General features: G+C 39.8%; 1 protein-coding gene across 1 annotated transcript in view; it reads left to right on the forward strand.

Moving 5' to 3' along the window:
* The window catches only part of furinb (furin (paired basic amino acid cleaving enzyme) b), an 81,615-nt gene that overhangs the window by 47,640 nt on the left and 10,327 nt on the right, over positions 1-23,648 (forward strand). The window contains exons 5-9 of the mRNA XM_080505580.1: positions 1,570-1,698; positions 2,207-2,283; positions 15,846-15,934; positions 19,102-19,274; positions 22,929-23,141. Of these exons, the coding sequence (XP_080361706.1) occupies positions 1,570-1,698; positions 2,207-2,283; positions 15,846-15,934; positions 19,102-19,274; positions 22,929-23,141 (681 nt within the window). The remainder of the gene's footprint in view (positions 1-1,569; positions 1,699-2,206; positions 2,284-15,845; positions 15,935-19,101; positions 19,275-22,928; positions 23,142-23,648) is intronic.

Below are 23,648 nucleotides of genomic sequence, written 5' to 3' on the forward strand. Positions count from 1 at the left end.
ATAGGGCCCGCTTGGCTTTCAATAACAGCTCTGTAATCACTTCTTCACATACCTGAATGAAAGATGCATTCATTGTTGTTGTGATTGAAGTTATCAATTTGGGTATGGTCCTTCAAATACCCATGAATTGAATCGCTGGGTGTTGGGCGAAGCCTCATTCTTGTCATTTACACCTTCTTCACAAGGCTCTCGGGGTGTAATTTATAATTCAGTGCATCCGAGGATGTTGGGTTGAAAGTCAAATTACACGTCAGGATAGATCCACCACCGAACTGTATCACCTGTGAAACATTGATAGCAAATGGTCCTGGCACTATGTCTATTTCATTTTTCACACCCTTTCTCCGAGATGCTTCAATTTGCCCTAATCTCCCCCTTTCTTTCTTTTTTATGTGCACACAACCTCTGTCACAGCAGCGGATTAATGACAAGATTGACTCTCGCAGACATAAATCACCAATGAAGAGAAGTTGTAAAACAACCGCTGCCATTCAGCATTAGAGTCTTTATCGTCTGGGGTCTTAAACCCTTTTTCTCCAGTGTAACGTATTCCCCAGAGTGCTGACTTCAAAAATAATTAATTAATTAAAATCAATACAGCTCGATTTTAGCTGAAGGCACAAAGTGTGAAGTTTTGGCTTGGTGGTAGACCAAGTTCTGTTAGTCTGGTATTTTGAGAACACTCCCAAAACCTCCATCCATATTTTACACTCAGCAGCCACAGTCACACATGCCACACAGAGGGGTAATTTTAAATCACCAGTTGGCCAAGTTTTTTGGACTGTGGTAGAGCGCCCCAAGACTAGCCTGCACTCAGAACGCATTCTTGTTATGAGGCTCATTGCCAAACTATTATTTTTGAAATATGCATTGAATGATTGTCGTCCAAGGTTAATGCATTGTGGATACTTGCATAATTTGGGACTATATCCTGGGTTTCAACACTTTTACCCAAATATATTGTAAATCTCTCAGAAGCCCACATGCAGGAGCCGTGTGGAAGTAAATCAGCATGAAACAGAGTAACAGAGAGGGTTTTGTCTTTCCGTCCCTCCATTCGTCTGTGTTTATCTATAAACATTTCTGTCACCTCTGGCACTCACCTGTCTTCACACTGCTCACCGTACAAATGTTCTTTTATTCACCCTAAACACGTATTACCCCCAGGTATGCCCTATTTCTCCCCATCCTCCCCCTCCCCCTGAATGCCTGCAGACTGTTATTTCCTTGTGCAAGAGGTGCTCCCACCATGATGTCTGACCTGCAACAGGTTGTCTGTCTTTTTCCTGACAGCCTAAATGGAGTAGGATGTTCACACTGGGCAGCCTCACCTGAGCAGTTCAACTCGTCGGGTGATGCATTAAAATTGGATTTTAAGTGTTAAAGAACCACTTCCCTTCTTTCTTTTTATATGTTGAGGTTCCGTTTTGAAGTGGACCTTCCTGTGCTTTTATACAGTAATAACATAACTTTGCAGATGGTTTCAGTGCTTCATCAACTGATAGAACTTGTCTGCTAGGTGATTTCAAGCAAATTGATAGCTGAACAAAAGGATTGTGTCATTTGCAGTTTAACCCAACACATCAAGACCTGAATACAAAAACTGCCTGGGCTCAAGGCTACACGGGGAAAGGTGTAGTGGTGACCATTCTGGATGATGGCATTGAGAAAGACCATCCTGACCTCGTCAGCAATTATGTAAGTAAAATAAAATTGCACAATAGTACAAAAAAAGGTGCAGCTCCACTTGCATTCACCCATTTGAAAATAGCAAAAAAGCATGTCCTCGCTGCTGCTGAAAAGAGAGAAAGGCAGCATTAGTTTGTGCAATTGAGCAACTGAAATTGCTCTGCTGGCCTTGTGGAAGAGGAATTCGTAGTGGCCACTTTATTATTTTATTTACTTTATCGTTGAGCGTAAACAGGTCAGAGCCTGACAACGGAGCAATGTCAATATTTCTGTTTCTCATTCTTGGTATTTTTTTCCTACTGACTGCATTTTGGCATTTCAGTGCCATAACCTTTTACAGTGATGGATAAAAAAAAAACATACAAAGCAGTGAAGGCGCCATATTGTGAAAGAAAAGTCCCTGTTTGTTTGTAGCATTTGCAGTGAATTAAATTAGGCAGCTAAATTAGGGACAACAACATTATAAATGAGCACTTGAAGTACTACGTTGGTGTCCTTTTTGTTTTTGTCTCTGTAGGACCCTGAAGCCAGTTATGATGTCAATGATGGAGACAGTGACCCCCAACCGAGATACACACAGAGAAATGAGAACAGGTAATTTGGTTGAAATTATTCTGCATAAAATCATGCAAATGTCAATATACCCTGAAGCTTGAAAAAGTATTTCTAATGGGATGCCCCTTTTTACTAAGCAACTCTCGTTCAGCGCTGGCTGTTTTTCACTGCACACAGCTTCATTTAAACGTCCGTCAACAGGGAACAGCGCTGGTGAGGAAAGCAAGTTTTTAGAGCTTTTGGTCCAGTGCTTTTGGAGAAAAATTTACATTCGGAAGCCAATTATATAAGTTTGAAAGCACTGGTGCAGTCATTCTGCAAAGTCTTGAAAGACTCTCCCCCTTTTTTTTTTTTTCTCCCTGCATCAGTGCGCAAGCCAAGCTGCTGTAGCAGCATTTCAAGGTCCAGTTTGTACAGCCCCACAGCTACATTTGCACAGTTGTTGCTAATACAATACTTGTTTACTTGCCTCCAGCGATTCCCCCTCCTCTCTCTCCGTCTTTGGTGATCACTTTAAAACATGTTTGCTCCATTTAATGACGGAACACTAAAGCTCCAGCTTGGGTGAATCCTAACCATTCATCCTCTTTCTCTATTCCCGTTCCTCCAAATGCTATGGTCTTCTGCTTTAGTCCAATCCCCCTGGAGGAGATGAGAAGCTCCTTCCTGCCTTCGGAATACACAACAGGATTTGTCTCAAAGCTCTCTCTTTTCTAGGACGTTGCCACTAAGCTTTTTTGTTAGTTTATTTGTCTTCATCGCTGTTTTCAAAGTGCAGCATCAACGAGAAGTTGGTCAGAGTGAAAAGCGAGCTAAATAGGTTCACCGTTTGTTTTTTTTTTTTGTTTTTTTTTAAGAGATTGTAGAAGCGATTGTATGGAAATAGATTTATTGCTGCATAGTTGTTCTGATTTGAACTGTCCCACGGCTCATCTCTCTAAGCCGCTTTCGCTGCACAGGTAGCATTATTTGTTTTTCTGTCCTCAGCCAAAACGCGATCTATTCATCTACTGTATTCATTAATCTTGAAAAGCAAAGCATCAGTAGTTTTTTTTTTTAAGCTGAGGCCTTGTTTCTTGTCCTTGCCGACAGCTCGGGCAGTCATGCAGAGCGACCCGGCCCTTTCTGTCTCTGTAAAGTAGATCCCACCCCGCCCTGCTGACGGAACAAAGCACTACTGGAGGGGATTACTCCCTGACTCTGGTTCAGTTCAGCTCCCCAACTACATGATGCTATTACTTCAGAAGGCACACATAATAAAAATACAGTAAGGAGGTATGCGCTCACACATTTTCTATTATCCCTGCCGTTGGAATTGCCACAGCAATTATCTTAGACGGGGCCAATTAATGGCCATGAAATGAAAAGCAAGGGTGTGTCACCGTGTCTTCAGCGTTGAGCGCCAGTGTTAAGAGTGACCTGTGGACAAATGATAACCAGAGTTATTTGAATCACCGCACAGTAATATGGGCCGACAGTGAGTAATGCTTGCAACCCCCTCACAATGAGATTATATGAATATATTCATCGGAAAACAAAAAGCAAAGGAGCATCCCATGCAGGCATTTTCCAACAACATGAATGCCAGTTCATTTGTACTGATGAAATGCAAGGATGAGTTTTCGATTCTCATTTCCTGCTTTTTCCACAGTGATGTTCTGTTTTGAGTTGTCAGTTTTTTGAAGGGGGGGGGGGGTTGTTGATGGCAGGTGGGAAATCTGGTCAAGCAGGTAATCCATTTATGCTTAATCATTCTGCTTTTTTCCTTTACTTCCCTCCAGTCTCCCCCCTGTCATTTAGGTGTAATGGAAAGCGTATGGTGCTGAAATTTATAGTGGAGGATATCAAGATTAAATTCACCTCCGGTGTTCTACCTGCCAGGAGACCTGAAGTATTTTTTTTCATTAATCACTAAGAAAGCAGAGGCTTTGCAGTTTACTATAGCGTTTATTTGACAAAACTCTAAACATGCCACATGAAAATCTAAATAAGCAATTTTATCTATGGTATTTGTTCTGAAAGCGATTGAGCAATAACATGTCTCTTTTCATAAATCAATAGGGTTTAAGTATTAAATTAGAACTTAACCCACAAAACCAAATCTTATAATATCGGCACATTGCATTTTAATTTCAATTTAAATAATCACAATGTGATATGGTATTCACTGGTCTTAATAATATGATATATGTAGGTCACAGTTATATATTGTGAAAAGGGTTTAATAATACTGAAGCATATTTTGCAGTCCATGAACAAGATTTTCATAAATTATTTGACACAAAAATTATATTATGAGTCAGTAAGTTCTGAGCAGCCTGATTAGCTCTGCTGTATTTATGAAACAGGTTTTTTTTTTCCCCCATTACCTAACAAGGTGAAATAAATGATGAAAAATAGCATAACTGTGTCTATATTTGTATTTATGCTTACATTCAATCATATTAATTCTGTACACATCAAACTACTGAAAGGACGTTTTTCCCCAGATTGTCTGTATAAGCACATTTATTCCAAAACAAATACAAACAATGAGAAAGAGGCTTTTGCTTCTCAAAATGCACACGAGGTAAATTCAGATAGCTCGCTCACCTTGCCTCATTTTCTCATTGTTTCCTAGTGGTTTTCTCCACACACCATAAATGGTGTCTGTCTCTTTAACTTCCCTATAGAGACCTAATAACTCCTGTGGGGAAGATTTCACAAGTGTACATTAATTGACATCTACATGCCTGTATGAAAGTATGTCGTGACAAGCTTTATTAAAAAATGATTGGCATTCGACAAAGCCTTTTGTCCTTCGTTACAAATGAAACCATCATCACCTGCATACTAACATTGTTTGAGGCTATGCGAATATGTGCAGTGGCAAATCTGGACGGCAACCTTGCAAAAGACCAAGAAAAGTGTTTGCACGCTTCTCCTGCCCCAGAAAAATTGATTTGTCCTTGGTAGCATGTGGCAAATTGTTTCTGACCAAAGAAGTGCTTCTTCAGCAGAAAGACACTGGGTAGAAAAAAAAAATGGTGAATGCACCAGTTGTTTCAGAAGACATACAGTTTAATTTCATTAAATTCTTAATTTCTTCTGACATTAGTCAAGGCTGGGTAGATATATCTGGCATTAGATGGCAATGAGGAGCCTTGGGGTTATTAAGTGGTAAAATAGCAAGGGACTTTTCTATACGGAGCTTTTTCTTTTTTATATATATAGATATAGCTGAAGCCGATGGGCTCAGGCCATCCAGTGATCAGTAATAGTCATGTAGGCAATTTAAAATTAGAATAATGACGCATAAGTAACATGGAGGTTAAGTGTCTCTGTGCCTCACACAGAATCTAAGTAAAGAAAATTTGTCAGTGGGGCTCACTGTCTATTTCGTGAGCAAAAATAAATCTCAATCCAATTTGAATTCTGACTGCCACACGAGAGACAAGGGAAAAAAACCAACAGGGTTAAATACTATTTGTAGACACTGTTTGCGAGGATGAATGGTGCCAGGCAAGTGGCTAAAGCCTCACATGAACCATTTCCTCGTGTCAAAATGTGGATGAAAAGGTGTGTGCTGTTCTGCAAATCCATACCTCTGCTGTACATACACTGCATGCATGTCTAAACCTGTATGGCGGCAATAAATCTGTTGTCAAGTGGTGATGCAGGACAGATCAGATGTGCAAGGCACAAATCAAAGAAGACAGCTTCCTCCTGCATTGTCTGCTTTAGCGCCTGTGCTACAGTGTTTGACACGTTTGGTTGCACCTGCGCTGCGTTGACTTTGCTGCAGACACATTTTGAAACTCCACATTTTGTGGAATTAGCATTCCATCAAGAGTTCACATTCACACTCAAGTTGTCAAGTGTGTTTTTTTTTCCAACGAAGAGGTTTTTTTTAAATATATTGATAGCAATAATTGCTCTCTGTATTTGATTAGTTGCTTTAGTTTCTTAATGGAAGATGCTCTCTACCAACACATAATTTTATAAACTTTGCTTTCAGCAAGTCGTCAAAAGAAAGCTTGATGGGTGATAAGGGTGAGCCTTATTATGAGGCTTAATTTGTCATTTTCAGGCCAGCGCTTGTCAAGTTGATGAAAGTTTACTCAGACTAATTTATTGCTCTGAGAAATGGCAATAAATGACATTCAGCAATGGGAAAACAACAAATAGCATGAAATGTGCTCACAGAAAATATTTTTTGTCTTTTTCACTTTGACCCTTAAAGATAAGGTTTATTAATTATTGTTTATAAAGCTACCACTCTTTGTCTTGTCTGAATACTGTAATCTTGCTTCTCTTTGTCATCTTTATTCTTTTCAGAGGTGCTGGCAGGAACTTTACTTCTAAACCCCAGTCCTCTGTTTTGTTGTTGTTGTTGTTGTGTTTGTTTTACCCGCCTGATGTCTTGCTCCTGTTTTTGCCAAAGAAAGGGTCTGTGTGATTGAAAGTTTTTGTTCTATAAGCATCCCTGCAAAGTATAGCCTGTAGTGATTGGAGGTGACAGTGCTAATCCAAACCCCATTACTGATCACCTGGAGTCAATCAATATTACCCCTTTCAGCTGACTAGATACTGATGAATGGGATGTTAAACCAATTGTGTCTGCAGTGCTTGGAGAAAGTCCAGGTTAAACATGCTACTCACTGCTGATGTATTTGTTTTCCTTGCGAGTAATTTACTTAAATTGGGGTATAGACAATTGAACTAATTTACACATTATTGCTCGAACAAAATGGTGTGACGGCTTTAGGTTGGATGCCAGCGTTGTAATTTTATGTAGTTGCCTCCATTGCTTTATGACAATAGTGGCTTTACTCACAATAGTTGAATTAAATAGGTTTGTTTCCTCACCTTTTCAAAGTTGCATAAAGCAGAGTAGTAATAAATTTTACTTTTAAAGCCGCACAGCTGCTACTCTGTTATCACACCGTAAAAAAAAGACTTGATTTCTGTCCATTTTTGTGGATATTTTTTATTTCCTCCTGGTCTACACAAGTTTTCTTCCACATAAAAATTGCCTTTAGGTAGGAAGTCCATGAATAGTTACTGTGTCTATCTGTAGTTGCTTCTTGATGGACAGGCAACTTTTCCAACGTGTTTCCCGGCCTTCCGCCTATCGCGTTGATGAATGAGTAGTCATAAGTGGGCGAAAATGAAAAAAAGTGGAACGTGTGTGTCCACACATCCCAGTTTTTAATATGTTCAACAGAATCATCTGAGTGACCCTTTAAGGACTCAGATGAGAGACCAACTGCGCTCATCCACACAATGAGCATATCTGCACTTCACACTCCAATGTAACCATTTGAACAGACCAGCCTGCGGCCACAGCTGAACTGAGCTGAGTAGAGCAGAAAATAGCCTAATCCTTTTGGCAGCTTTAGTGAACGGACCTTATTCAATCCCTCTGAAACAGATAGAAACTAACTGAGCAATGCCAAGAGACAGATCCTACAGTTTAGCCAAGCATGGTTTAGGCATTAGTCATACTTGATGATGCATATTTTAACATACATACGGTAAACAACACAACACAAACAGCGCATGAATGTGTACGTAGGTTTAACATAAATTCTCTACGCTTAAACAGACGTCTTTCTGTTCTAAGAACTGCATAAGAAAGTATGTCACCTCAGCTTGGAGAAGTAATGTGTCTTCTTTGCCTACTTGCCAATCGCAATGCCTGCAGGAGTTTGAATCATTTGGAGGCCTTCGATTTAGCTTTGTGTCTGATTTTAGGCATGACATTCAGTTCACACATTATAAAGAATAACGCTCTGCCTGGTAAATTACTAGCATAATATGTTCTGTGTCTCAGGGGATTTTTTTTCCTTCTGTAAACATAACCTTAATGATGTCACTTGGGCTAAGGCTTAAAACTGCACTATAAACCTGGAGGTGTGGTGTTTGAGAGAAGTGAGCGTTAAATGAGACAAGTGGGCTATACTGAAAGGATTTTGAGTCGAGACATATTTCTTAGAGTATATTCCCAAATGCAGGGCTTGGAAGCCGGTTTAGTTAGAAAATGTGTATTGAAGAGGGAAAAGTTTAGTAAAAGGTTGGTAGAAAACTTGAGCAGGTAACAAGGACACAAAACCTTCTCAGCTTAATCTAATATGAAGCAGATGGGATGGAGACGAGAAGCTGAAGAGAAGCTGTCACTAGACACGGACCACCTTTGGAACCAGAAAACCAATAAACCAAGAAGTGCGTTTATCGCTCAACCCAGAGAGACAGATCATGAGCTAACAGCCATGAACAGGACGTGAACAGATGTAGGAACGCAATGACTGTCAATTTAAATCCTCTGAAGAGGCCTCTGAAGAGGGCTCAAGTCAATGAAACACTGGCCACAGATTTCAGGGCTCCACATGCACTGGGAAGGAGAGAGAGCCTGGTGGAAGAACATGGTAACATCTTCCATTAATGCAAAACTCCAATGAGATGCTTGACCCATGAAGAATGAATTGTGGACTTTAGATTGTCATTCATCTGCTCTGCCTGGTCGTTGGACGAAGGATAGTAGAGGACAGATTGATGAATGCTTCTGGTTCTCAGCAACAGTGAGTCCTGAAATGGGAACACACTGAATGTGATACTGTCGCTTTTCTGCCTGACCTGATGGATATATCACCAATTAGTGTTAAAACTCCAGGAGAGAAATATTTTCAAGACGGATAAAGAATTTTCTCAATTCCTTTTTTGCAAAAATTACAAATTTCTCCTAAATAAACTGAGGAAATGATTATTGCATATGACATGGCCTGGTACTCATTGTGACCAGCCAGGTTTGTTTAAAGCAATGGGTAAATGTGTTGACTATATTTAACAGTGAAAAGCTTGGCATGCTGCAGTACGTCAAATCTGTCAAAAAAAGAGGAATTTCCTTTTCCATTCATCACATTGTTATGTGCACAGTACAATGTGTAAATGTCCTTCTTTTAATGTAAGAAAAAGAGCATCCCCACCGGAAACAAGGAAGAAATAATTTCGACCTTAAAGGACTGCACAATGCACTTGTTCTCAATATCGTCATGAAACAGAACGAGAAGACAGAGGCGCTGACACACAAAGGCGGACAATACCATTCTTTTAATACAAGTGGGAGGTGGGGAATTAATAAAGGACATGCGGATACAATTGGGTAGAGGTAGAAATCATTAACAGGATGAGCACGGGGGCAGGAGAACAGGATAGCTAAAAAGAGAGACGGCATTAAAAAGGAATAGAGCGAAAACATGCCGAAAGAAAGCATAAATATTTGAATCAAAATCGATGAAAAGAAAAACCTAAGAAAACCTCAGTCTCGTTCCTCGCCATGACAGCATGCGGTGTTTGTGTGCATTGCAGTGATTGTTGTGTTAATGTCTGATATTGAGGCCTCTGTTGTTTGATTGTTAACTATTATTTCCGATTTAATCACTTTCTCCAGGGTCTCCAAAAGATTACTTCACTTTACCCACCTTAAGAGCACTGTTAAATGTTTGCTGCACCCATTACTGACAGGCTACTGCAGTGAAGAATACACAGAGACAGCAAGAACTGTGATTGGTCAGCATGGGTTGCTTGTGTTTACTCCCTCGAGTTTCCAGTGGCAGAGAAGATTGAGAGTAAAACCTGGATGAAAACTGTAACAGTAAAACTCTGTTATCTGCTCCTTTTCAGTAGCGCAACTTCATAAAGCGTGTGTGTGCGACCTGACTGAAACAACATAAATATTGAACCTGTGTGAAAAGTTCCCAGTAATAATCCAAGGTGACCATTCCCACTGTCATGCATATCAAAAAGTTAGAAAAGAAAACCACATAAACACACACTAAGTTAACACACCAGGTTTATAATTAAATATGGGATATGATGTTAATCCATTGCTGACTCTTCCTTCCCAACATGTTTTTATGGTCTATTTTCAATTATCTCAGGCATGGGATTGAAATGAATGTGCTTTGTATCTCATTATATCCTTTATTTCAAGCACATAAAAAAACTGATTTCCACCCTTGACACTATGAAGCATGTAAATAGACTTGTTTAGAGAAAATGTAATCACTATGATGAGCTTATAACTCTTTACATCAAATAAGGTCAAGTCAAGGTCAAGGTACGCTTTATTATCTCCAAAGGACAATGTGTGATACACCCAGCAGTACAACACAGTTAAAGTAAATAGCATTCATACAATGCACACACTGATACACACATTTACGGTTAATGAGCAGACCAATTACAATTGCAAAAAATAAAAAAAGGTTTGTGTTGGATCTGTACGTAGGTAAACTGAACTGACGACATGCCGGTGTAGCGAGCACATCATCACCACGCTCCTGTTTGATGAGGGTCGTTTACAAATGTATATTGTTGCGACCAATGCTTTCCATGTGTGATCATTCACGACTGTCCTGCCATGTGTAGACCCTGCTGTTATCTGATGCTGCAGGTATGTAATGGCCTCAGACAGAAAACGGACCACAAAACAAACAACCGCGGCGAACAAACACATTTTTAGCTCCCCGCTGTTTGTGTCAACGTTTGTGGGTAACAAACTGAATGCACGCACACATCGTGAGCCACAATTCTATGTAGGCACAACATTGAAATGAAAAATGCAATGATTTTGAGCTTTCTGAAGATACCAACATGCCAGCACTTGGCAGTTCCTTATTTACCTGCACAGCGGTGAGGTGAAGAGCATTTCTTTTTTTAAATGAAGCAGTGCTGGAAGGGAAATTGCATTTGTCTTTTACTAGAGAAGGCACTCTTCACTGGTATCCCTTTGCACATCTTGCAAGATAAAACCCATAAAAACCTGTCTTAGATACATGTTTAGAATATTATGTCATAAGAATAGGACTATTTTCCTAAGTTTCAATATATAGAGAGTAACATTATGATTGTGTTGATATTTAATTAGTGTCACACTTGTGAAGGTTGATGCCTTGTGCGATTGAATAGTGTGTACCGGCATATGTAAATGTTGGTGAGACAGCTACTATTAATAGACTGCAGACTTGAGTATGTATTGACTCTGCCTTCATTGTCCAATAATTGCCAGTGCAGTGTCTTCACCAAATATGTTGGATTGTCCTGAGGAGGAGAGATAAAAGCTTTACCTCGCCTTCCGTTTTGCTTCTTTTGATAAGATAAAAGAGGTCACATTGGTTGTGTGAATAGATCGTCTCTAATTCAGTAACATTTTATCTAACCTTTCTTTAATCATGCCTAGACTTTTTTTTCACTGCTTGTATGTATATATGAATACCCAAGGATATCGAGTGCTTCAAATGCTAATGATTTCTTTAATATTGCTGTCTTTCGACAAGATGTTGGTTCACAGTTTTCAAGTGTTTCGTTGTGTTTCTCCGTCCTCTGGTACAAAATTCTGTGTTTCCATTCTTTTCAAAATATGCCAGTCTCACTGTTTGCCATGTCTCTGATACCTCTTCCAATTTATTTTAAACGGATATGTAATGGAGGCATTCAGTAAAGTGTCTCGGAAATCATTTAATTTCATGGACATTTGAAAGATAAAATTGCAGCCTCATCGTAAACCCCTTTGTCTGCCTTGGCACGTCTGAGTCTCCCTGGATATATTAAGCTGTCTGGCTTTTCTTTATTTTTTTTCTCCTGAATTGAATGCATTTCAATCACTCACACATTTGCAAACACACACACACACACACACACACACACACACACACACACACACACACACACACATACATGTGTGTGCGAGCATTCAGATAGTATTGAAAGCAGCTTGAATTGTGTTCCATAGCGCCTCTCTAAAAACATCTTCCCAGGCCTTGGCTCTGTGCTCATGATGCCTGCCCTGGCTGAATCAACCGCCTGGCATCGCATCTGTGACTCAGTGGTGTGAGGATATGTGCAGTCCCATGCATAAAGGATTTTTATGATGCCCTGGATGAAACAGTAGCTGTACCTGCTGATAGTTTCAGCCAAGGGAGTTGTAGACTTCCACACAAAGGCCTGATTACCATGTTCTCACATTTGAAGTGTTAAAATACCCCCTTCCATATTTAGTTTGATACAGTTAAGCCTCTGATAATTCTTTTTTTGTCTTGTTGAATTACAGCAATCCTAATGTTACCAAAGATTTGTATGTCTTTTGAACAAAAGCTATCAAGAGTTGGCACACAAAGTTTTGCAGTGTATTTGAACTGACAATATCTCTTCTCTGCATGCATGTAGCTTTTGGGCTGAGCCATCTGGCCGGCCGCGGTGCTGACTTTGTATGTTTTTGTCCATTGATGATACAGACTCTCTTGCCTGCAAACTAAAAGATTGTGAAACAACGTTACCTTTTTTGTTTTTAAAAATGAGTTGCTCTGCTGTGTTCACTCAACTGGGTTGAACTTGACAACACTGCAAAAGAGAAACTGTAAATTGTGTTAATTGCTGAAGATAAACTTTGCTCTAAAACAAACAACCACATTTATCAAGTTAGTATCATTACCAAAAGAAAATTGTACATAAATTGGAATGTGCTTTGGTGGCTGTGTCGACGTGACTAGCTACTACTCTAAATTACAGCAGATGCACTTAGTGTGTTGTGTCACTTCAGATATTGATTTCATTTACAATTGCTTTATGTTTACTCAGAGTGGATGCTGGGTCTACCAGGTCTTAGCGCAGTTTCTACAGTCATTAAAGGCAAATACACCCTTGCTGCCAGCGTCAACATAAAACCTTATTACTCATATTCCTGTGATGGAATAAAAAAGTATACCCGTAGTGAAACGTGTGGTCTAATCACTTATATAGTTTTTATGATTTACAATGACTGACAGTCACTATTCAGCACCCACACCACACTGCTTTAGCACATAAAAAGCTGATTGACTTAGGTGGATGAGCTCGTAAAGCCAGTCAGTCAGACATTTGTCAGACACGCAGTTGTGAGCTAAACAGTAATGAGTGGGCAGGCCTGTGCCTTTCTGGTGTTCTGATTAAACAAAGGCGACTGCTCGGTACTTCACATGCAGACAGAGATGCCCCACTGCACAGAGAACAACGTATCTGCAGTCTCATTAAATCAGAGTGTGGACTATGCCTCGAGCTTTTTAGTATGCTAAATGCGTCTAAATAATCAGATAGATGAACTGGTTTATTCATGTGATTTTACGGATTTTGTAGTGGGGTATTTTGGTCAATATGGCCTTTGAAGATGTTTTTAAGAAAGAATGCTAAATACGTAGTTAGAAATTAGACTAAATACTAAATAATAGTTTTCGAGAATGTTTCTGCCACACCACTGCCTTCTCACAAATACTATGGAGTGGCTGCAATAGTTTAGCATAGTGTATGCTGTTGTGTTTATATCAAGCCACTGACTCCTGCCACCATGGCAGTATGGGTCCTTTTAGCAAAGGAGCAGTGTAGTTTAACCTTTTGTTAGCAATGATAACATGTTAATTGCCCTGGTGATGTATTACCACCTGCCGTACTTGCTAAGGTCCTTGTTAAGGGCATATCAGTCTGTTAAATAAGTGCTGTCAGGCTGCTTGATTGCCTGTTTAAAAAAATAACTTTAGTGTTTGTCGTGTTGACATCCACAGTCATAAAATGAATGATTTTCTTTGTGCTGAAACATTTAGTTCTGGTATATAAAATGGAATGTATCAAGAATCAAATGCTAAAATGGAATAGACCATAAAACAGCCATGATTGTCTGCTGAGATGGTTTAAAGTGAACGAAACTGAGAATTATGGGGGAGGGTAATACTTCACAGAGCGACATGCAGTTCAATCAAGATCCCAGCTGGAGGTGTAGCCCTGCTTTGACCCTGTAAAATGACTTTGTCCTCTGCTTCATCAGTGAAGTTTTGAGATCGAAAAAGCAGCAGACAGTCTTGGCTTTCCTAAACACTACTGTGGATGTAATTAGCGTTATCCCGATAACATTCGCACAGCGCGTTGAAGAGACGGCTGTGAAACTGTGCACTTCCTAATCAGATATCTGCAATCAACAGACAATCTTAATGACCTGTGTTAAATGCCAAATGCTCATTCTGCTCCATCCATTCATAGTCTAATCACACCTTTTCAACAATAAAACCCAAAGAAACTAGTGAAATCCATCACAATAACGATCACCAATTTTGGGGGGTTGTGACACATTCAAAACTGTAAAGGTTGCCATTAAAATTTGCACAGTATTTTCTAAAACCAAATCTGCGATTAGTCTTGATGAAGAGTGTTTTGAAGGTTCAAGTGGTTTCCATTTGTGAAGTGGGTTTGACATCTTGACAACACTCAACAGGGAACCTGTCTGTTCTCTTGAGTCCCAAGACTGGTTTGAGGAATTAATGAGGGACTGTATGAATAATTCACGTCTGTCAATAACACATCATATTTCTTTAGGATTGCCTGTGGCCAGTTGAGGTAAAGTTTCAGACAGGTCTTTGTACTGTATTTGTCCTCGGGTTTCAGTCTGGTTGTATTTGATTGGTTGAGGCAGCCTCTGGCAACCATGTGGCTTTTGTTCACATGAGAAAAGGTTTCTAATATTCTTTCTCTCAGAAGAATTAGTGGGACTCAAAAGAGGAACTCTCCAAGGCACTTGTATTTAAGAGAAGAGGAAGGTCAATTTGTTGTGGGTTCATAGTTTCTGTCAAGTACACAGACATCAAGGCTTGTGTACTTGAGAAAATGCTGATGGAAATACAACTAGACTGTTGCATAAATTCATTTGTGGAAAACTTTTAGATGTTTTTTCATACTTCTCTAACATGAATCATTCCTACTAAAGTGAGTATTCATAAAGTCCTTTGTTGATATTATTTATTGAGTTTCTTTTGATTAATGCAAACTTTTTAGATTAAACTGTTGCTTCTCTCTGTAGAGATACCGTCCATACTATTTGATAACTGTTGCTGTGTAATAAAAACGTGAACGTCTCTTGCGAAACAAAGCCAATGTTCATGTTATTCTGGCACGTCCTTGTCAATCAAAAGCAGCTGATAATAGAAAATATATTATCACTTATTTACACACTAAAAAAAACAAATAGGACTCCTCAGAAAGAATTCAAACACTATTGTTGTCAATGACAGTTCACCGTTTCAGTTTCTGCTCATATTGTAATTCTTCACGTAGGTGATTGTGTGTCTCTGTTTGTGTGATCTGTGATACTCAGGAGTTGTGTGCAGCTCCATTGTAACCTTGTGTAAGTGCAGGTGCAGAACACTAAAGTATTCAATAGTTTGGGTTTTTTTGTTGTTGGGAAAATGTACCCTTAATTCTCTTCATTGCATGTCATTCTTACCACAGAGTGTAAAATTGTAATCCTCTATAAATGAGTCATGCTGCTATGTAGAAGGCATAGCGTGGTTTATTTTTGCATCTTGTGTTCCAGCTATCAGGACTATGCTGCAGTTAACAGGAAGGGCTATTTGGTTTTTGTTTTGTTGTAATTAAAGCAAGCAGTTAAGCTCCAGTATTGTTTTAACCAGCATAGTTCAGAAAATACAAACATCAATTGCTTTTTCAACCAATTGTATTTCGTAGTCAGCTGCTTGATGTGCAAATGTTTAATCCTCCCATTTTTCTTCTTCTTATTTTTTCTATCATATGTGTCTTTGCAGGCATGGAACTCGCTGTGCCGGAGAAGTTGCCGCTGCAGCCAACAATGGTGTGTGCGGTGCAGGTGTGGCCTATAATGCTAAAATTGGAGGTGAGTGAGGCTTACGACCAATGCTTTTAATCGGCTACAAAGTTTTATTGGTATAATATTAATTTGAATTGCTTAGCCAAGATTGATTTAGTCTGGGATTTGAGTAACAATCAAAGTTTTATATAAGCTGTACAGTGACATTTTAATGAGTCGGTAATAGATTTTAAAGCCTATTTCCATAAGGATTTGTGTGGTCCAGTGAACTTTTTTTTACTGGCAGTAAGGTTCAGAAGTGTAATGCAGAGATGCAATGAACAGTTGGTGACCTGATGTCACTAGGAAGAGGAGACTGATAATTGGATTCATAGTTTCTGTTTGAAAATACACTCTTATCAAAAGACAAACTCTACAGGTTGATAGTTCATCACAGGACAAAAGCAGAAGGAGAGGCATCCACACAAATAGTGTTGCCTATTAAATTTAAATGCATATAAAGCCCACACATGCACAGGGACAACATGTAAATATGCCATACCTAATCAGGGATATGCTATGAGGTGAGATGTCGAACCATCTTCCTGACATGTTAAGATTTAATGGTCAAAAAGTTGGAACAGTTGGTGTTTACTCTCCTCTTTTACACACATTCTAGTAGCTCAACAGCCCTGAACCGCTGTTACAGGATTTTTCATGATGCACCAAACTCTTTTCTGCCAGTAAAAGATCTGGATTCTCTGGAATGTTGGATTGTGAAGCTATTGTGGTGCATACACTATGTAGTTGAACATCGACTTGCTGAAATATGCAAGGCTTTTCCTGAACGAAGCATTTTTTTCTGGATGGGATCAAGTGTTGCTCTGGAATCTCAATGTACTTTTGACAATTGTTGGTGCCTCATTGTGAAATGGTAATATTTTCAAATATATGCATCTGATATGTTATTTATGTCGCAACGTGAATGCAATACAGATTCAGGGGCAAATTATTGCTTTCTGCTCTTTCACATTCAACAAAATGTCCCAGGTTTTGGAGGAATCGAGGTTGTAAATTGCTTCAATGATGCCCCTTTGTGTCTTTAAAAACTAATAAAAGTGGCACTGTAATGACTCATTTTTGGTTTTTATGGCTGAAGATGAATGCCTATTCTTCTAGAAATTATCGTGATAATTCCTCATTGCTGACTGGGCATACAGTAGTAATATGTTAATGTCCTTATTATTGTGATTTATTCAGTTTATGACAGGGTGAGTCTGATTGGTCTTAATTCATTACAGATACCATGACTCGGCCCACCTTCTTCTGGCTTTTTGGCTGACACTCCAGCCTTTTCTTTACCAATTACATAAAGAGCATGTTCAATTTTTAAAGTGTTTAGTTGAGTTATTTTTCTGATAAGGGAACAGCTTGAATTTATGCAAATGTCAAAAAGCTTGACTTCTTCATCTGGCGGACCTCTTTTCACACCAGCCTGTAAATCATCTGCCTAAAACGCTGGTCAAAATAATACTCAAAGGGTGAGCTCTTGTTCAAATAGTAATAAAACTGTCAACGTGTGAAGACATCTATTAAGAAAGAAGACATGTAGTGCAGCTCATTTAAATGAAAGTCGTGATCACAAATTAAGTCTGAAAATCTCCTGACTCCTGAAAATCTTTCTGGTTGATAAAGTATTCCAAGAAGGCTTTTACTAACTTTTGTCATCAAACAATCTGTCAATGCCATGATGGCAGCCAACAAGACTCAGCGGAGTCGACGGAGCCCTGAGCAGTCCCATTCACAGATGTTACTCATAACTCTCCTTCTTTGTCTTCATTACCGTTCATCTCCCGGTAGATCTGCACATTGGCCCCATTCTCATGAATTACCCCTCCGTGAATGTATTCATGTCACTGGGTCAGTTGTTCATGAACAGCTGTGGTTTGGGTCCAAACGTCACGGCGTGTTTGCACATGCGAGCAGTGGTGTTTGCAAGGGACGCTGAAACGTGCCTATGCTTACAGAGTAACGACTGCTAAAAACCTGTAATTGACCCTACTTGGCTCACTCTGTGTTTCTTTTCTGCCGACTGTACCTGTTTTCCATCCACCCACACACACACGCACACAGAGCTGTGGCTCTTCCTGCTACCTCTGACTTTGTGAAGCTGCGGGGAACTCGCTCTGCAGCGGCTTAATAAGGAATCGTGGAGCCACAGGAAGTTGATGAGAATTGTTACGACAGTAATTATCATTACTGCTGCAGCACAACCTCCGCATAGTGATAAGCGAGAAAACATTCTGCTTTATGTTGCATGTTTAGCCAGTTAACTTTCTTTCAATTCACTCAGTATTCAAACTTGGGTTACATTGAATCCCCACACCAGCGGAGTAATCACTTCCTTAGCCACAATCCCTACCGGATGTATGTTTGTGCCTGCAGGGCTGTCTAGAATGTAATTATTGAAGTCTTAATATGGATGTAGTCGGTCATAGTGTTGATTCTGAGGTCCAGCGGTCCTCTACCAGTAATGGACCTTATTTGAGGGTGGCTCATTTCATGCCTCTCTGCAGATATTAATGTCCAGACTGGTGATCTGAGGCTGCTCACTTCAAAGCCTCTGACAGGGTTGTGTTCAGGTATGATGAAAGGTGGCATTTAGTGGTACGCTGTGGACACCGCCGTCTGTTGGAAGCTCTGTAAAGTCATGTTTTTCATCCATGTGTGTCTATGTATCCCTTTCTCTCCTTTGTAGTGTGAGATAGACTTATCGACTTGTTTTTTCCGTTCGTGTCAGTGGGGTCAAGAAACCGACTTTCTTACTTTAACAATCCTTTTATTAATATAATGTTAACATAGTACAATATCTGCCGCAGCATCTGTGGGTGACGTTTGTGTGCTTACTCATTAAATCGGTGACTCTGAAGCCTTTGGTTCTTCCTGTGAAGTCTTCTGTTTCTACTGTTTTTTTGTTTTGTTTTGTGTCTGTGTGTTTTGTTCTTTGTTTTTGTAGCTCTGGATGAAATGGGAATTTGTGTTCCAACCCAGTCCTTTCAATCCTTTCATGACTAGTTTTCACATTTTATCATCTCATGCTGTTTTTGTATCTCAGGTTGTTACATCTCGCCACCTATCTCATGGTAAAACTCATATCCAAGCTGTCTTTAGCATCTGTCATTCCGTTGCATTTTCTTCACCACTTTTCAGGCTTTGTAACCCAATCTGCGCCGCATCGCATGTTCCTCTTACAGGAGTTCGTATGCTGGACGGTGAAGTGACAGATGTGGTAGAGGCTCACTCTCTAAGCCTCAACCCACAGCACATCCATATTTACAGTGCCAGCTGGGGCCCCGAGGATGACGGCAAGTCGCTGGACGGCCCTGCCAAGCTGGCCAAGGAGGCTTTCCTTCAGGGAATAACCAAGGTCAGTCAGAACACAAGCTCAGACTTTTAATCTGCTAATATCTCCTGTTTCTCATTAGCAATATTGCCATCAAACTTGTATTAGATCTCTAAGGTGTCTGCTCTAGATTTTTTGAAGGTCTACAAATTAGAGTAGATTGATTTCAGCAAATTAGCTTAGTTGAATTGTTAAACCCATTAAAAAAAAAAGTCACACAGAGACAGTAGTAATGTAAAAAAAGAAGACCTCACAAATCCACATCAGGTTTTGTATATAGTAAACAAAAACAAGAGAGATATTTATATTGAAAAAAGTGCATTTGCCAGTTTCTGGTGTGTTTCGGGGTAAAAATGCTAAATGTCAATGTGTGTTTATTGTGTATAGTGTTTCATTGTAGTCTGGGCTTTGACTTAATAGGCTTTCATAAATAATACAATATTTTACAAGGACTGAGCCTGAGCACCATCAAATTCACATAAGTTGACACCAGCCTCATCTTCATGGCAGCCATTTAGTGATTCCCCCGAGAATCGTATACTGTATATATAATATTTTTATGAAAATTCACAAATGTAACATTTAAAATGTGACCTAAAGTGTGGAAAAGTTTACTTGAGGCATTGCAGAAAATCTGTTGTGATTATTGATAGGTTTGAGTTGACATTAGGATATGGGAATCACAAATCAGAGGAGAACAGATCAATGCATCACTGAGACCTTCAAAATCTCGCTATCTTTCTGATATTCTTTGACAGTCACCTTGAAACTGGACCTGGCACATTTTTTTCATGAATGTGTAAAGCATTAATCTGTGTGAGGCTCATAGATGCAGGTAGGAGGATTTTCTTTCTTTTTTTCTTTTTTTTCCTTTCACTTCTCGTCGGCTGCTGGGTCCAGCTTCCTGCGCATTAGCTACATAGACCTGAGAGAATATTGATCTTCTCACCTAACTCCGACGCAAGAAAACCAAATAAATGTGTGTCCCAAAATATAAAACTGTTCCTCAGAAGCAACATATACACAAGGCAATTTATCATTTCAGGTTCTGAGGCAGTTGGGGAAATTGTGGTTCATGACATTTAAGTATTTCTGTTCCAAATGTTAAATCGGAGAGGGTCTGTTTGTATTTCCATCTATACAATCACATTATGATTGTGTCTAATGGGGGATTTTAAGCTAACTGTGAAAAAGGACAAACTCAAGGTTGTTTTGTTAATTACCATCCAAATACCATTTTAGGGTTGGATAGAATAAAATATTACTAATACAACATATTATCTCAGTGTAATGACATAATTTCTCATGTGTCATCAAAAGACGTAAGCAGATGTCTCGGTGATAGATGTGAGATGGGACGGGAATGAAATGGAGCAGCACTCACTGATGCAGACAGTAGTTAGAGTTGAAGGACAATGTATTTCTCTCTCAATGTATAAATTAGCAAAATGTCAAATTGTCAGTAGGAGACAATGATTTGCACTGTACATCGAACCCAAAACCAGATGCTGCGAATGGCATAACGTGGTGGGATGGAAAAACTGCCAGACAGCAACACAACGGGACCTTTCTGGTTCACCGCATGTTCTGCTGGCAGTGAGATAGCCCTTGGCACTGAAGCGTTATCGTCTGGCCTCTGTGACCTGCAGCAAAGGCAGCGTCAGGTCATAAATTGGACTTGAATGATTTTGAACAGCTTCAAGACTCGAGCATTAGGGTACGCTTCGATTCGGATAGCATCAAATACTCAGTGGGAGGATATTTATCCCATCTTCTACAGAGAGATCATTTGTGTGATGGAGCTGTAGGAATCCATTAGGAAAATTAAATGGATAATCCTTTAAAAAAAAAAAAAAACACTCTAAAGAAGCTCATTTAAAGTCTGCGTTCAGGTCCAATTAAGGTGCCTTTTTATACTTATGAGCTTAACATTTTGGTGATTAGCCATGCCAGAGAGGCAGTGTTGCAATAACACAGATAAGGAAGCATATATTCCAGTATTTTTGATGTTCTCATAACTGTAACCAACACTGAGATAGTTACCATTTATCTATCAGACTCTAAACAGACCGATGGCTGACCAATCTTGAACAACAGCTATCTTCCTGTCAAACGCAAAGACAGAAAAAAAAAAAAAAAAAAAAAAGATGTCAACTTGAGCATCTCTGGGTGAAATATAACCATCTTATTTTTCCACTTTCAATTGTATGTGGCAGTTAATTGTGTTGTTTTGTAGTTTTTCTTTGTATAGGTTGTAACAAGGGTCCCTTTTCTTGCTTTTACATCTGTCCTTGACCAAACATACAACAGTGTAGTGTTTGTTTTTGTGAAATAACTATGTTATCCACCCACATGGTTCAAAGAGAAGGTCAAGGAAGGAAAGTTTGTATCAGTCACTTTAATTGTGACATTCACTGTGCCTGCTTTCACACTTTGATTAAAGGTTTGTCTTCCATTGTTCTAGTTGTTTTGGAATTCATGTATCATATGTAAGGTCAACTGAAGTCGAACTCATAGGCGTAGATGATTATACAGATATTTGTGAGTTGCTTTATTAGACGTCTGCAAACGAAAACATCCTTGGACTTTTAAACAATTGCAGATCAAAGACATCCTGACAAAAAGGTTTTCAAAAGATACTGATGCAAGATGACAGCAGATTTGAAGCCAATTACAACCCATTTAAATATTAAGTCTGTAAAACGTAAGAAAAAGGGACACTGAGGTCATTCTGCACCCGGAGGCTGCTTTAAAGCTGTGGAGTCCTGACAGCGTGTGCCCTACTGCCCTGCGTCTCCGGCCCGGCCCTGGGGACAGGCAGCAAGAACTGGTCAGCAAACCTCAAGCTATAATCGACAACATATTGAGAGAAAGAAGGTCAGCCATGTAGGAAGCAGGCCCACCAAGCCCAATGCCTTCTAGGCAATGAAACTTAAAAATCAATTCTGAAGGTCATAGCAAACCAGAGCGGGCAATGCAAAAACTGCAAATATGAACAAATTTTCACGGTTTTGTGTTTATCATAGCAGCAGCTGTGCTTTGTACTGACTAAAGGCAGTCTATTGATTTTTATGGCTTTCCTACAAGAAACGAGTCACACTAATTCAATCGGGTGGAGACAAATACATGAAAAATGGTCCGTGTGTCTTTGAACAAACGGAGCAGTCTAATCTCTGTGGTGCGCGTGAGTTAGGCGAGGATGCCCTTTGTTACTTTGCTAAAATGGTTGGGGAATTTTTAACCTGAGTCATAAACCTCTCCCAACATCTCCAGCCTGCTGCTTGCACTGCATATCCAACTGAACCGAATGTGTGCCTCCTATACTTTGTGTTTTACTGGCACAGTGTCTCTGCCAGATTGTTCTTGTTGTCATTTATCAGCATTGTAATTATATTCAGCTTGAGTAAATTTGGTAATTACATTCCGTCTATTTGTTATCTGATGTTCTGCTGCAATAAGTCGCCTGACATTATGATGTATTAATAAGAGTTGTGCCTACAAGCGCTTCAGTGTCTCTGAAAGGAAGCACTGAGATGATAAGGCATTTAAGCAATGAGACAAATGTCTTTGTCAAAGGCAATTTTTCACACTTCAACCACCTCGTGTTAGTGTATTTCTGTGGATCTCCTTTGTTCATGATTCCGTCTCTATCAAGGCGTATGTGTCTCTATAACACAGGGGCGCAGCGGACTGGGCTCCATCTTTGTCTGGGCCTCAGGTAATGGTGGCCGGGAGCAGGACAACTGCAACTGCGATGGCTATACCAACAGCATCTACACCCTGTCCATCAGCAGCACCACGCAGTCCGGCAACGTGCCGTGGTACAGCGAGCCCTGCTCCTCCACCCTCGCGACCACCTTCAGCTCTGGAAACCCGGGAGAGAAACAGATAGTGGGTGCTCACACACACACACACACACACACTCACACACACACACACACACACACACACACACACACACACACACACACACACACACACACACACACACACACACATACACACACACACACACACACACACACACACACAAAATGTGATTATGTGTAGGATTGAATGTCAGATCTCAGAGAAATGAACACGAATCCCTTACTTGCCAAAAGTTGATGCCATTACAACCGAGGTAAACAGCGTTTGAGAGTGCATTTCCATTAATCTTGTCTCTCTTGAATCAAAAATAGGCATCAAACTGTCAAAATCAGAGTGACTGATGTGGAACATACAATGAGCCAAGCTGACAAACATCGAGAGATGCCACATGCTTCCTTCAAGCTGCTTGTCAGATGAAGAAAGCCTTGCCTCGGGGACACAGAACAACATAAAACAACCACAAATCTGCCATCCCCTCCAAAATACACCAGAGGCATGCTGCAGGCAAGCAAATGCTACTCATCAAAT

Source organism: Blennius ocellaris (assembly GCF_963422515.1).
Source record: "Blennius ocellaris genome assembly, chromosome: 11".
NCBI classification, from domain to species: domain Eukaryota; kingdom Metazoa; phylum Chordata; class Actinopteri; order Blenniiformes; family Blenniidae; genus Blennius; species Blennius ocellaris.